General features: G+C 41.3%; 2 protein-coding genes across 2 annotated transcripts; one reads left to right on the forward strand and one right to left on the reverse strand.

The window, feature by feature from the left end:
- Positions 1-121: 121 nt before the first annotated feature.
- Positions 122-9,276, forward strand: LOC138615793 (hemicentin-1-like). Its single transcript, XM_069689620.1, has 7 exons — positions 122-250; positions 3,566-3,781; positions 4,705-4,780; positions 5,855-5,993; positions 6,079-6,411; positions 6,623-6,853; positions 8,633-9,276. Exons 1-7 carry the CDS (start codon positions 201-203, stop codon positions 8,701-8,703), a joined length of 1,116 nt encoding a protein of 371 aa, XP_069545721.1. The 5' UTR covers positions 122-200; the 3' UTR covers positions 8,704-9,276.
- A 1,300-nt stretch (positions 9,277-10,576) lies between these two features.
- Positions 10,577-16,077, reverse strand: ubn1 (ubinuclein 1). Its single transcript, XM_069689606.1, has 13 exons — positions 15,937-16,077; positions 15,658-15,756; positions 15,128-15,262; positions 14,941-15,011; positions 14,245-14,842; positions 14,087-14,157; positions 12,721-12,850; positions 12,485-12,624; positions 11,746-11,829; positions 11,470-11,613; positions 11,307-11,357; positions 11,108-11,189; positions 10,577-11,020 (listed from the first exon to the last, which is right to left on the reverse strand). The coding sequence occupies exons 1-13, from the start codon at positions 16,030-16,032 to the stop codon at positions 10,595-10,597; spliced, it is 2,127 nt and encodes a 708-aa protein (XP_069545707.1). The 5' UTR covers positions 16,033-16,077; the 3' UTR covers positions 10,577-10,594.
- Positions 16,078-16,383: the final 306 nt, after the last annotated feature.

The raw sequence follows: 16,383 nt of genomic DNA on the forward strand, positions 1-16,383 counted from the left end.
GCCTGATCATCAGCTTCAGACACACCAAAGCAGAACAAACACACACAAACACACACACGCCCACACTTCCATATAAACCTGAAGCGCCCTGGGTTTCCTCAGAAGTCCCGGAGCCGTGTCACTGCCAACATCACACAGCCGTGTCTGACAGAGGCGTCATATCAAAGGCCGTTATTCAGAGTGAGAGATACTGATTGAGGATGAGTGCTCCTGGATGGCCGATTACACTTCTGCTGATTCACCTCTTCAGCTCAGGTGAGTGAAATGACCGCTGGATGAGCGCCAATGAGAAGATTGAATGAGACAAAACCAGGCCTGAAACCGGTCAGAATAGATCGGACCATACCGACTGGAGATCTAAACTCTCTTCAGCTGGTGATGTCACTCAGGGGGAAGAACTTGTAACCTTTTGTGACAGGTTGTTAATGATAATGACATGTTGACATCACAACATTTAGAGTGCAGGAATTTTAAGACTTTTAAAGGATCTCAGTGCTTCTACCATCACCATCTACCTGTGAATCAGAAAAAGTAGACGTCATTCAATCACATCGGTTTTACTTTATTGACAGTACTTACAGTACTACGGTCTGTGTAGACATGACTGGCAGTTGTCTTTTTCAACCCATTTTGCAGAGTGGCACATGGGACACATAACCATAAATTGTGACAGCCGGCATGCCCACTGTCAGTGAGATCATCTGATAGGCAGGACAACAACCTCAGGATTCGGTGGAACAATGGTCAATTGAAAAGAGGAGCGAGTTCTTCTGACTTGGGCAGGGTGTCCTTCCTTCCTCAGAGGAACACACTGGGTGTATTCAGTGTGCTATGAAACAATGGTACACAATAGATCGGCTGAAAAGAATATTATTTTACGAGACGGCAAAATTCAACTGACCCCTGTCTTTGTTATGTAAAGACAGGAGAGAATGACTCGAGTTTATACAGGTTACAAGCGCCAAGGTAAACATATGAAGAAAGACATCATTTCTTTCATCATTTTATTTCTGTAATTTCATTACAAATAGTTAAACATTTACGAATAAAATATATAAAATGTCTTCTGTTTTTGTTTGTATCTCATACTAAAATGTGTCAAATCTGCAAACAAAATATTACATAAAACAAAAGCAAAATACAGGCTTTAAAGAGAAATTGTATGTATTTAAGCAAAAAGGTGGTCTAATACTAACTGGGCCTTTGGGAAAACTTATTCACACCTTTACTTACTAAATCAAATAAATACTAACTGGGACTGCATTTACAACCGGTTGCAGCTGGATTACACCAAGTGAACTATCGCGTGAACTGCCGTTCCTAAGCCTCAAGTTCGGTATTTCGGCCGTCGCCATCTTGGTATTTTGGAGCAAGAAGTGACCATATTTAGACGAGCTGGGAAGGTAGACCTGACTCTTATCTGATTGGAAACTCAAGGACACAACGCCCACCCACCTTTAGTGAAAACCTGACCGCACCACAGGCATGTCAATCAAACAGACACGCCCTCAAACATACTGCTATTTGGGGCCTAATATCCCATTAATGATGGGATTGTTTTCAGATGGACCTCCAGAAAACGTCTTAGAAGAAGTGATTTTAGCGAATGAGGACTTAATGTCTTTTGGAAAAAATGATTGTATTTCATGAGAGAAGCTGAATGTGAGTCCAGAGCCTTTTTGGAACCAACCCCTGGCGGCCCTCGGTGGTATTGCAGTTAAAGAAAGCCCCAGACTGACCTCACTTTACTTTTATATACTGTGTATGGACTAGACACAGCCAGGCCTGATTCACATCAGTCTTGTTCATTAAAATCATCACTCAAATTAACAACTTCTAGAAGCATGAAGTAGTCTAAAAGGTCTCACCAGGAGCACATTGTGCCAAAATCAAAACAAATCCCAGAAGAGATGAGGAAGAAGGTAGTCAAAATATATCAGTCTAGGAAGGGTTACAAAGATTTTTATAAGGCTCCTGGACTTGACAGATCCTCAGTGACAGACATTGGAGAAGACTTGGAACAATAGTGAATCTTCCCAGAAGTGTTTAAGCAGCCAAAATTTCTCCAAGAGCACAGGGACGACTCATCCAGAGAGTTGCAAGAGATCCAAGAAAGACATCCAAGAAACTGCAGGCTTCTCTTATCTCAATTACTGTAAAGGTCAGTGGTCTTGACCCCAATATCTGAAAGACACTGGAGAAATGGCGCCCATGGCAGAGTGGCGTGGCGATAACAACTGCAAACCCAAAAGGACATAAAGGCTTGGGTGAAATCTACCACAACACACTTTAAGGAACTTTAAACCTTTTGGGAGAATATTCTATGAACTGATGAGTCGTATGTTGAACTGTTTGTCAGACAAAGGTCCCGTTACACATTGCGTAAAACAAACCTGCACAAAAAGGACACGCTACTTACGGTTAAGCATGGAGGAGGTGGTGTAACGTTGTGGCAATGCTTTGCTGCTTCAGCATGAAAACATGAATTATTTTCTCTACCAGACAATTTTGAAGGAGGAAGTCGGGTCATCATTCTGAGAGTCAAAGCACAACTGGGTTATGCAGCAAGACAATGATCCCAAGCAGAAGAGTCCACCTCTGAATTCCTTAAAAGGAATTGAATTCAAGTTTCAGACCGGCCAAGTCAAAGTCCAGACATGAACCCCAATGAGATGCTGTGGTGGGATCAGAAAACAGCAGTTGATGTTCTCAAACCTGCAATAATGTGGCTGCATTAAAGGGTTTCTGCAAAAAAATAGATTCAGCAAATCTCTTTCACAGAGATGTCAGCGCTTCATCTTTTGTCATCAGAGGTTGTTGCAGCTCAAGATTGCATAACTCGCTACTAAGTTCAGGCTGGTGATTACTTTTTCACCTCAGTGATTTAGGTATTGGATATCCTTTTTGCTTCAGTGAATGCATTTATCATTTAAAACTTGTAATTCAGCTTGCCTTTATTTATGTTAAATATTGTTGACAAATTTTACTCAGTTTAGTTTGAGACGAACACAAAAATAGAAGAAAAACTAGTATGAATACTTTTTCATGACACAGTACCTTCAGGGACTTGGAAGAGCTCCATTGATTCCCAACAGCGTGGTCCATTTGTAGTCCTCTGGTAGCTTTTAGTCTGGTTTTCGTTCTGAACATATTTTGAAAAATATAAAAACTGATGTTTCCAACTGAAAACCTCCATCTGTCAAAGTTCATACAAACAACCAACCAACCAACCAATATAAATCCTTCCAACACCTCTCAATATGCATACAAATAAAAGTCAAAGATGTCCAACAATGTCTAAAAATTGACTAAATGATCACAATATTTCATTGTTGTACAAGAAAACAAAACAAGTAAATTATGAGAAACAAACTATTAGAAAAAATGTAAAGAAAGATGTGGAATGACAGAAGACTGATGACAAAGTAATGAGAGAATAACTTATATTTAGTGTCTGTGCTAATCATTACTGTAGTGAAAGCCTTAATGATATATTCATGGTATGTTTACATATCTAAGTGACTTATTGTGTCTCACTTCCTCTCCCACTCCCTGCCTTTGTGACCTCAGCTACCTCATCCCCTGTTTCCATCTACACACCTTCTCCGCCTCTTGCATCGCAAATTTCCCCTCCCTCTTCCCTCCCAGCGAACCTCCCGGCTCCACTTTCCCCCTCTCCCAGTATCCTGTCCCCCATCCCTCCCCTCATCAGCAACTCCGGAGAGTCAGCAGAAAGAATCCGCTGCCCTATGATGATGTCACCGTCCTCTCTGGTGGTCAGGTATGACAGAAACAATTGAGGATTATTTCAGGGTGATGTGGTGCCTCAGTGATTACATGGTCTGTTCAAACGAAATATTCTTATGAGTGTAGATTAGGATTTAGGTTTTTCTTCGCCTTGGCATGAAAAGTACACACACGTAGAGTCTAAAAGGAGATCATGTGAAGGAGTCAATGTAAGGAAGTAAGAAGGTGATAAAGTGCAAGTAGGGTGGTAGGGCAGGAATGGATGGATCAAACCCAGGACTGTCACCAGAGAGACCATGACAGACCGTGTCTGCAAGAAAGGGACGTGGATTTTTTTTTGAAAGAAAGTCTCCTAACCTTAATTAAATAGTTATTTCCTCAACATAACCACAAGCTTTTGTTGGCTAAATCAAAGCCACCTTTGTTTTCACACCTAAGCAAACTGTGACACTGACACGGTATCCTGTAGTGGACTGACAGGTGTGTTATACACTCTGGCATGACACCACATGGACATTTGGCATCTGACACACAAGACAAGAAGTAACATATGATGTATTAGCCGGGTACGTTCTCATTGAACAGCCTGGTTATCTCGTCTTTGGCGAAAAGCGAGATCAGCCCTCAGATCTCTGTGTTCAACCAACTTCCAGAACATTTTCTTTTTTTTCTTTGCAGTCTGCTTCAGTTGTAGATCGGTTGCCACACTATACATAAAATGGTCTTACATATGTGTGTGTCTATTTGTCAGTGTGACTGCACTCATTCAGACTTGTTCCCTGTTAAAAGTGATGCAGGAATGTTAATAGATTGCCCTCATGACTTCTACAAAAAAAAACAACTAATAGTGAGCATCTTCTGATATGGGTGTTATATTGCCATCAGATTCACAGAGAGGACTGCATGTCTTAAAGATGATTTAGTAACAACTAATTATGTTTAACTCTCCTTTCATAGGTTTGGAGATCCAGTCCAAGCCAACTGCTCTATAGCAAAGACGGGGTTTTCTCTTCTGGGTTGGGAAGTCCCATTGGTAGGGAAATTAGCATATTGACATAATGCTTGTTGTTCATGAGGTAGAGTGTGTTGTATTCAAATGTCTTGTCCTCAGTCTGGGTGTCCAGAGAGACTTTCATTTCCAAGCCAACTAACTTTATAACTCAACAAAACAAAATTGATTGCTGGTTTGATCAAAGACCAGGAATCGTTCTAATCTGTCAGGCTGGATAGGATGTAAAGCCTCTCCAGTGTGTTTTGGACCGGCCCTGAGGTCTCCTCCCTGTTAGACGTGCCTAAAATACACATGGAGGGAGTCCTGGGGAAAACCCGGCCTTCCCTTCCTTCATTGTTTTATTGTTTGCCAGAACTTTCTTCAGACCAACTAAACTACTTCTCCATTGCTCCCTGAACTCCTCCCATGGCCGGATTTCACAACCACAGAACATGCTGTCCCTCTTGCCTCGGATTCAGGAATCCTGTGTGTTGCAAACGTACAAATGATTCCTTCTTCAGCAAGAAGGCCTCCTTCACCGTCAGCCTGCCGGTTCTCGTAACCTCAGATTGATCTGTGATCTCAGGGGCACTCGTTGATGCAGCCACCTCCAAAATGGACGCTTTTAACTATTTGGATTCCATTTTCCCTCCACGCTCCTCTATAGGCCTCAATCCCGGTTCAGTCATTGCGTGTTTGGGTTTATTCTGTCTTTGCTTTGACATCCTGAACCACTTGATCTGTCCCATCATGGCATGGTGATCAGTTGACAGCTTGTGTCCTCTTTTTACCAAAGTGCCCAATACATATTTCTGCAGCTCTTATTATACAGAGACCTTATTTGTTAAAGAACGACCGGTACATATATCCAATCTCAAAGTCAGACCCGTGTTACTGAAGCCAACCCAAAAACACAAGGTTGTTCACTCTGAACACTGAAGTTCTGCAAAGATAGGACTAAATGTAAGGCTGCAGTATTGACATATTGCACAGGTGTACCTAATAGTTCCACATAGTTAGTAACAATCGGTTATATTTATTGTTTATTGTATTGATTTAAACAGAATCCCAATTGTATTGTGTTTTTTTTATTTTTTTTATCTCTTGTGACTCCAGACTGAACCTAACCCCACTATGGATAGTTTTCTGGTCTGGAGTGTGGACAGGATGACTGAGTGGAGCATAAGGCCTGTATGCTATGCGCTATCTGATCAGGGAGGGGTGTGTCACATTAATCTCCCTCTGATCGTGTACCGTGAGTTAACAATTCTGTCTCTACAACATGTTCAAATATACATCAAGCCTTTCTGCGTGGTTGAGCCGTCAATCTGTCTCCACAGAGCCTCCCGGCAGTGTGTCCATCAGATTTGTAAACAACACGGGGCCGATGTTGGAGGGTCATGAGTATACTCTGGAGTGTACGGTTCAGGATGTTGCACCTGTTGAAAACCTCGTTGTGACCTTCTACCGAGAACAGACGGCACTGGGCCAACTCAGGTCCAACAACACCACCGAGAAGACACCTGTGACTGAGATCTTCACTCTGGACATCATCCATGATAAAGAAGACGATGGAGCTCAGTACTGGTGTGAAGCTAAACTAGAACTGGGATCTGAAGGACCACAGCATCCTCCAGTGGTGACATCACAAAAACTTAGCACTACGGTTGTCTGTAAGTGAATTTATTGACATGTATTATTACATATTTTAAGTGTAAGAATTTTTATTTTCAACTTTGTCTTTTTTCCTCTTTTGGCTTCCCCTGCGTCTTTTCAGATCCCTTTTTTTCCTCCTTAATAAGCCACTTCCTGTCACCCATCTACTATAATACATATTAACTGTCTGTTCCTCCACGCCCACTTGTGATATATTTTCTCTCTCAGTTGGTCTGCAGGTCGTTTGTCCCACAAAACTCCAGGTGAGAGAGGGGGAAAGTGTTGAATGTGAGGTAACGGGAAACCCTCAACCATTGGTCACGTGGTTCCGAGATGGGCAGATGGTTGCCCTGCCCTCTCACTCAAGGAGACAACACACGGGAAAATACATAATCTGTGCCAGAGGATTTCTTGGACAAAAACACTTTACAGTGGAGGTGGAAGTGCTTCCTGCCAGAGGTATGTTATCTGTTTACAATGGAATGATTGTTGTTGCATTACATAAAAAGAAATCGGTACAAGATTGAGACCTTCAGCTTAGATTTTAAATGCCCATTTTTGTTTATATTGAGAAGCTTTAATGATACATCTAACATATAATTGTTCTGACTTTCCTTCCTCAGTTTGACAGATGTAGATGTAGATAGATGTAGATCAGTGGTGGCCAACCAGTCAGAGACTAAGAGCCACATTTTTTACTGTGTTACCGCAAAGAGCCACATCATACACATGGGCACACATGAACATCACCCCATCCCTTCCTCACACACACACACACACACACACACACACACACACACACACACACACACACACACACACACACACACACACACACACACACACACACACACACACACACACACACACACACACACACACACACAGACCTCTGCTCAGCCAGATTTATTGTAAATGTCACACACCAACATGATAATGACAGAAATGGACTCCTACAGTACTAAGACCACAGGCCAGTCATTTTCAACAATGAACATTGTGTACACTGTCTCACACACACACAAACTCTCAGTTCAACCAAGTCCACAAACAAAAATATAATAATTTACAATAGTGTTTTTCTTTTACTATGCATGTTGCTTAGTGGGACTTCTGGCATTCCTTGCCTTGAACAATCCTCTTCAAATCTGGCTTGTATTCCGTTGTTGCCACTCGAAGCAATTCTTTCACACGGGTGTCAGTCAGAACAGATCGATGCTTTGATTTCACGTGTTTCAGGGTAGAAAACACAGACTCGTTCACAGATCCGATCATGGCCGGCGCTCCATCCGTGGCTATTGCAATTAGTTTCGGTGTGGGCAGATTTGCTTTCGCAAATGCAGCCATCATTGTTTATTTCACATCTATGCCACGGGTTCTGTCTTTTAATGGCACAATATCAAGGCATTTTTTAACGAACTCCCCTTCATTAAATGGCTTTTTAGCCCGTGCAATGCTCCAAGCCAGTTGATACGATGCAAGCGTGACGGTCTCTGAGTGCTTCGTAAATTTTTGGAAAAACTGTATCTGCTTTTCTGCCTGACTTTTCAAAGTGACCAACTTGTGCTTGTGAAGTTCAGTCCCTTTTGGAAATTCCTGGTCGATGTTAGCATGGAGTGAGCTGTAGTGGCACTGAAGATTTGAAGCTTTGAAATGCGCTGATGACGTCTGACATATAAGGCAGAATGGCTCGCCATGACGTTCAACAAAAAAATAGAAACTCTCCCACTGTTAAAAACGTCCTGTGTTCATCTTCATATTTTCATTTTGCTGTGCATTTTTTCCTGCCATTTTGAGAGCGAACTGGACACAAATTGTTTCCTCAGATGATCTTGCCCCGACTGGGAAACTTTGCGGGATTTTCATCTCACACATGCGCGTTTGACGAAAATACCGTATTGAACTCAAGCGAAGCGAACACACACATTAAAAACACAAACACGACCTCCAAGAGACTTACAACTGAATGTACTATTATGTATATCCCAATTATTTTGGAGGGGTAATCCTGTCCTACCTCTCTGTCTAAAGTATTTACAAAATCAATAAAAAGATTTTAAAAGAAAAAAACAAACACAAACTTCGATATGAACGTAATGAAACCAGGCAAAGAGCCGCATGTGGCTCGGGAGCCGCGGGTTGGCCAGGCCTGATGTAGATGATCAAAATGGAAAAAAAGAAACCAAAAGTTGAAGGCCATCCTGTAGTCCTTAAATTGTTTTGTCTTCCTCTTTCTAGGAACTGCAAGCAGCTGTAATGGTCATTTCCTGCTGGCTGCCCTGCTTACTCAGATGATCAACTGGCTTTAAAATCTAAAAGAAACCTTCCTGATCTGTGATTGCTCTTTCTATGCTGTTTAGATAAACTGCTCCTGCTGCGAGAAATGATTGTCAGGGAAGACTTGTTGGTTTGTGTCCATCTTCATTTTAAACTCTTTGAAAGTATTAGAGTCTCACTAAAAGCAGAGAGCTTCTGCCCAGGTACATGTTCGCATACTGCAGTCTCTATGTAACCTGACCAAAATGTCACATTCACATCTTTCATACAAAGCTGCTCTATAAAAAGAAAAATAATAATAATCACATTTTAATCTTGTACAACTTCCTTATCTTTCATTTAGTCATAAGTCTTTGACAGTAGTGTGCTTTTGTACAGAATTTATTTTCCTAAACAGCATTTCTATGAACAGTCTGAACTTTAGTTCAATGTGTTTCTGCTCTGTACATATGTCCAGTTTTCTGTCAACATTTTAGAGCTTCTTCTTCAGATGTTAAAGCCCTGAATCATCACGTCCAGCATGTTGCTTTAGATTTGAACACCTTCAAAAAGTGTGTGCCGTCACAAAATATGGTCAATAAAGAACAAACTGTACAAAGAAAAAACTCAACATAAACAAATAGCAAACAAAATCACAGGTCAACCATCATAATGTCCAACATGAAAAGACAGGTAGACAATTGAACTATTAAGCGTTGGAATTGTTTTTTCCACATTTAAAAAAAGGTATGCAACTGGGACTTCTAGTCTGATGGCTGGAACTCACAGAAACAAAACCACATCTTTGAATAAGCAGGTAGCACTTCAGAACTAGTGGACCGCGTTCAAATAAGTTTTAAGCCCCTTTGAATATGCATCTCTTTAAATAAATGTGAAAGAAGTAATGCTTTAGGTGCATCAATACTGAAACTTAATCAGTTATTGGAGCAGTTACGACAAAGCACAACAGAAAAAGGTTACACTGCATATGATCTCTATTATTTAGAAGTAAATCACTTCCATTTATAGCAAAGCCTTTCAAATACAAGTTGGATTTGGAAGGTTACTTTCTCGAGTGTTTCAGTGGGTTGGTGTCACAGTGTCCATCAGAAAGCAGGGTGGGAGGTTACTTCACTTGTCTGCTCTTTGGTAAAAGTGCCATTATTATTATTATTTTCTAATTAAATGGTGCAAAACATAAATGTTAGCCCCTTTACTTTCATCCCATCACAGATATTTTCATTCAAACACAAGTGAAGATGGCAGGAAGCACACGACAGCACATCCTCAGCTGATAGCCACAGTTTGTGGCTGTAGACAAAAGGTTAGGAGCTCATTGACTTTTGCTGAGCAGACTTTTAACTCAGCAGATTTTAGCATCATTAAATACTCCGTTACAATCCTGTCATGTGCTCAGTCCACATCCGAGGACTCTGCTCCCATCTAGAAAGAAGATGGATATCAGTATGTCAGACAAAACATCTGGGTTGCGTCACTGAACATCACACTGTTACAATAGCATTAAAGCAAATCATTAGAATCTACAAAGCATCTTCCACCATTTGATATGTTCAGAAATTCAGAAGATATGACGTCAAACATTTTGACTGCTAAAATAAAACCATGTGTGATTCAAAGTCCAAGTCTATCAATTGAATAACAGTCATGTGTATATGTAACTGTCGCATTGTCATCTTAAGTATTTTTGGTCATTTAGCTCAGATATACATGATATAAATATGTTGCATAATAACAATATTTCTTTAAAGGGGCACTCCACTGATTTCACACCAAGTTCACTCATCCTGTGTAGTACTGCTCAGTCTGTCACTGATGATTTAGCTTCTCTTTTAAGTACTCTGCCAAACTCAGTAAATAAATATAAAGTTGGAAACAAAATTAGAAATGAAACTTACTGTGTGTGTGTGTCTGTGTAGGGCGTTGTCACTGTATTATGATGTCGTCATCATCATCATCATCATCATCAGAGATAACAAGCACTTTGTCAGTGTCATCCACACGTCTATTGTCTGGAGCCTGCAGCAGCTGAGCCACAGAGCCCTGAAACACTCTGCTCTCTGGGAAATCGACGGGGCTGGACTGAGGAGGTGGAGGAGGACTTTTGATGCCCACGCCGAAGCTCGAGCGCTGAACTGAAGGCTTGTATTTCGCTACAGCTGCTGCTATGAGCTCCTGGGAAACTGTGAGCGTTTGCTCCCGAGCCAGTGCTTCATCGGCAAGGAGAGCCAGAAGAGAAGGAGTGCAAGCAGATGTGGCGTTTACCAGCGCTTCGTCTGACTCTGTAGGTGTCGCATAACCAGCATCCAGCTCCACCACGTTCTTAGCGTCGCCCTTTTTCAAAGCCGCGCCCTGAATAACACCACGCGACACAGAATTAGAGAAATCCGAGCCGTCGATAAAGACATCGTCCGTTCCTCGGGGGAGAGGTTGAGCTACCTGAAGACTGTCGCAGCCGCCTGACAAAATGGAAGCACCAGTGATGGAGGACTGCTTCCTCTCTGACTTGGCCCTCTTCACTCTGAACACACACGAGACAAAGTTGGTGAACTGACTTCAAAACATCTTAACTGCATGTAGAAATTCATGCTAGTAACAAAACTAGAGTAGATGGAGCTCCACTCATAAATGCACTTACGGTAATGAATTGAAGAGGCCTAAGAGTTTCCGGCTCTCACTTATCAGCACCCTGAAACAAAGTTAACAAAAAGGACTGTCTACATGTACAGGTTTGTAAAAAAAAAAGAAAAAAAAGAAGCTTTTCTTGATTGAAGATATAAATCTGCAGCATTCTTGCATACCTAGATTGCATCCATCCTTTTGGCCAAAGTGCTTTGATCTCATTGTCGAGCACCGTCTTGAGGTACTCCTCCATCTCCTGGCCCCCCTTTCTTTCCTTTACATATTTGTCCAGTTTTTCTCTCAACATTTGACCCAAAAAATTCCTGCAGGAAAGAAAATATCAAGTTTGCACACAGAATAAATATTACAATCCCTGTTTTCATACAGCACCAAAGCTCGATTATTTCAAAGGTGAAATATAAGACGACAGCGCACTGATCTTTAAAACATCTGACCTGATCTCCTCATTCCACTTAAACAACCTCTTAGGACTTTTTCTTTTCCCGCCTTTCTCCTCCACACAGTCTTCCTCTGTTGCCCTGACATGATATAAGCAAAGTTCGAGGCAAAACAAATATACTTCCAGTGAGCCAAAATCCAATTACAAGCAACATTTATGTATTGCATCTAATTATATCCACATATCCAGCCTTTGTCACAGAAGGGCTGATTCATAAAATGTTCCCTGTCTGTGACATAATAACACTTCTGATTGTATCGCTGATACTTTTTGAATAAGAAATTAAATATTAGAAAAATGTCAGGAATGGGACCTGAAGGTGTGCCATCAGTATCGTTTTAAATTATGATCAATGGGCAGATTTTATATTCAAGGATGAATTTCAATACGCTTCCAGCCAAATGGCACTTTTTGCTGATCCTCTGCTGGTATGCTCCATGTTCCTGCTGTAGGTAGTTTTTAAATACAGTATAATGTTTCCATCACTTATGTCTCTGTCTTATATAAAGTTGGTTTTCCATATCTTCAATATTATGTTTTCTCAGATTCAATGCGACTTCTGACATTTTAAATCATTTTATTTTTGGAAAGCAATTCACAACATCATTCTTTTTTGTGTGTGTGTGTGGAATAATTGATAAAGAAACCACAGCTGTGCAAATTTTAAAAGTAAAATAAAGAGATTATGATCTTTTTGGAAACATGTTACTCAGGATAAATGCTGATGAACTTACTTTGAAGTCTTGACTTGTTCGTATGCTTGACAGGTTTCATTGAAACATGTAATCTGCTCAGGCATAGATCTCCCAATGGCCTCCTTCAGTTTCTGCAGGGGATCTTCCACATCAGGGGTTTCCTCCTCCTCCTCCTCCTCCTCACAGGCACGTTTAAGAAGGGAGTCAGAAGTGAAACTTGAACGACCTACACTACCCGTTAAAAGAAATACACCGGAAGCACAGAAAGCACTCACCATACGTGTGGTTAACAGTTTCCTTACGCGTTTGAGGAGCGTGTCTTTGCTGCAGGGCAGGAAAGGCGACAGGTGTGTGTACACTCTGGAGCGCAGCTGGCTTCCCTGCTCCCGACACTGCAACTCAATGCTGGATCGAGACATAGAGAGCTGAACAACATACTTTGAATTTCATAGATGGTTGAACAGGTAATCAAAAAAATCAGAGGGTTCGTGATTTAATCCACTTCTCTAACTTGCTAAAGAGTACATGAACAAGACAGTGCTCCTAATGAACAGGTCAGCATCAGTGGAGGATAAAAAAATTTTTTTTTTTTTAAAAAACCCTTTGTGTTCAGATCATTGTATTACGTTTTAGTCCCAATATAAATCCAATCAAAGGACAGATGATTTTCAGGATTGTGAAGTCTATACTGATCTGCAGGCTAATGTCAGCATGTCAACGTGTAATGATACTGTAAATTGCTGCTGGCTAACCAAACCTACCATGACGTCACCCGTTGTCTCGATTTTTTTGGTTTTGGCCATCTTGGTTTTTGGAAGCCAGAAGTGACCATATTTGGACAAGCTGGGCTAAATATGCAATTATTTATGGGACTATTTTCCAAAGGAGCGGCAGAACGCTGATCGGAAGGAGTGAATTTAGTTCATGACCTCATTATGACTTCACTTTGTATTTTATGAGAGAAGCAGACTCTTTGAATGGGAGGATTTTTGAAGCCAGCCCCTCGTGGCCCCCGGTGGTATTGCACTTTAAGGCACTTTCACATTCAAAGTCAAAGCCCATTTTTATATCCAGTTAGTGTGGTTAACAGATAATATTTGGCCTCACGGTCTTAGTTTAGGGTGTAAACATGCTCAAATTTGCTGAGTAGCACTGGGCTGATGGAAAGGTCACATTAGCTGGTATTTAGTTATAAACAACAGTATTGGACAGTCAGAAGTGAAGAAGCTGGTGAGGAGCCAGTTGCCTTCAGATAAAAGTTAGAAATATTTTGATCTGGATGACTGAAAATCTTCACAGGCACTTGAATCTTGGTATCAAACTTCATCTAACCAACAGATGGACATCGCCATTGCGCCAGCCAACACAACTAGTATTGCTAAAAAATACAAAGCAGGCTATAAAACCAATTAGCAGGAACCAACATGTGTCCAAGAACCCAGCATTCAAACAGATTGCTGACTGAATCTTATGGAACCTAAACTAGTTTGTACAAATTAAATCTGATCCAAGTTGAACTGGTTAATTACAAAAATGTTAACGCCATGTGCGCGATCTCTGGTGTTTGGCAGGTGATCAGGGTTTTCTAAAGGTTCTTAGTGCAATCCTGTAGTGTTTTCTAAGAGGCGTGGGATAACTCACTCGATCAGGATTGAGTTGATAACTGGATTGAAGAACTTGAGTTTTGACTCCCCTTCTGACGTCTTGGCGGCCTGAAAAATTTGTGAACATCATCTGTTCATCAGTCCTGCATTCGTCTCGTGTACACAGACATTCACGTCAGCATATTAAAACCGTACCACCAGCAGTTTCCCAATGCTCGCTTCCAGTCCTGGCGGAAGTCCCTCTGGCAGCGGGGCACACTGGTGTGTTGATGGAGAACTGGCCTCTGACTGGAGCTGCATGTGCTCCGGGTGAGGCTTCAGCTGTGGGCTCGTCTTTATATTTGGAGTTTGAGCTTTGCCGTCAGCACAAACGCTCAACTTGGTCTGATTATCCGTTTTGGTTTGGATTGGCTGCGTCTCTGCGGCAGGTTGGGGAAGTGATTTTGGCAGCAAAGTCTCCTCAGTGACATCTAATAAAGAGTCCAAATCAATATCAAAATCCACTGTGCTGGCTGCTTGGATAAGAGCGTGGTCATTGGTTGAGCCAATTAAACTGAGGAGGGGGTCGGTCAGCCCCGAGCCTCCACCCCGCCCTGCATCGGCTGGGAATATAGGGATTGTATTGGCATTCATAATCACAGCTGCCTTCTGCTTTACTTTCTCCATCTTCTGTCGTTCCATTTCCTTTTCTCTTTGAAACTTCTTCAGCATGCTGGTGACACTCAACGTCCTCAGAGCCTTTTTCTTCTTTTTGATCTTCATCTCTTTATCCGGCCCAGTTTCAGAGAGCGAGCTCCAAGACAAACACATGGGAGAATTATTTAAGTGAAATGTTCTAGCATCGGTGTCAAACTCTAAACATTAAGGCAGAATGACTTTGGTAAGCCTCACCTTAGCTTTGGATTTCCATCTGCTCTGCGCCGCTTCCTTGGTTTATCCTGTGCACTACTGAGCTTACGTTTCTATCAATTTGTAAGAAGGTTTTTTTGTGTTAGAATTCAGAAGACTTTTCAAAAGAAATAAAACCTTGGTTTAACAGTTTCGATCACGTTTCATGGATCTGAGATGTACAACTTACTTTTGTCGCCTCCAGTGTTTTCTCTTCTGTTGTGAAGATGTCGGCGTCGGAGGTCTGGCGGAACTGCAGCACGCCCGCGTTCACGTAGAATCCACCGAATTTGGTCGTGATGGAGGCCGGCACAAACTCATCATACTACAGACCGATCAGAAGTAATAATATAATTTGAGTTGGACAGATTATCAATTAGAAACATATTTAAAAAAAATTGATGGACCTCTAAATGTCAAAACTGGGAACAAATTTGATGGAAAAGTAAACCGTGTGACTACATTTCTAAGCATACGTTGTTTCTCAAGGATGAGTTTTGGTTTTGAGTCCACGTGAACAGCCCCAACAATCAGTACCTGCCTAAGCAGAGAGGGTATCTATCCTGTGGTGACGGAAGTAAAGTCCTAAAAAGTCAGAACTTCCTATAGTTACTCATAAAACCAAAGCCAAAACACAATAGAGCCAAACTGTGTCTTTGTGCAAGACAACAGGTCCTTACAGATGCTGATAAGACATATGAATGAATGTGACTGACTCACAGCCTCAGAGTTGTCAATGAAAGAATCCTCTTCATCATAACCGTATCCAATATCAATCAAGTCCTGAATGCGGTCCTTTTTTTCCTTTGGTTTGTCACCCTGCAATGAGAGGATAAAAAAAATACTGTTGTACCATTTCCAAATGACATCATATTGAGCAATACTTTTTGTTCAAAGACATTTCTTACAATTTAAACTAATCTTAGAAGATAATACGCATCACAGAAATGAAAACACTAAATAAAACAAAAAAATCTGTTTGTAAAAAAAGATACTCACATATTTTTCATCCAACTTTCTTGCGATGGCAGCGACTTCATCAGTCTCTCCTTTTCCTTCCTCTTCCTGTCTGCTCAACGACACTTTATCTTTCATTTGATTGATCTAAACAATGTAAAGTCTCATATCAACCATCGAGTTTACACGCCTATAAAAACATCTCGGCTGTATTGGACACATTAAGATAGCACTCTTTATAATCCTGGGCCACTGGAGTCCAACCCAGCTTGTACACAGTTTTTTTTTTCTCAATGATAACCAGCACGTCCTGAGGAGCGTCAAGTTTCCCGCCATCCTGGTTTGCACGTTTTCTGCAGGAACCTCACAAACTTGTCGAGGTCTTCTGAGAGGACACGGAGTTTACTTTTTTTAATTATCTTATAATTAAAACAAAATTATTAAGTGCAGAAAAATGCCCCCCCATGCTTAACGTACGTTAACTCAAGT

Source organism: Brachyistius frenatus, unplaced genomic scaffold, assembly GCF_029030835.1.
Source record: "Brachyistius frenatus isolate BFR_SWC_R1_liver_20210118 unplaced genomic scaffold, ASM2903083v1 Contig_7, whole genome shotgun sequence".
Classification (NCBI taxonomy): Eukaryota; Metazoa; Chordata; class Actinopteri; family Embiotocidae; genus Brachyistius; species Brachyistius frenatus.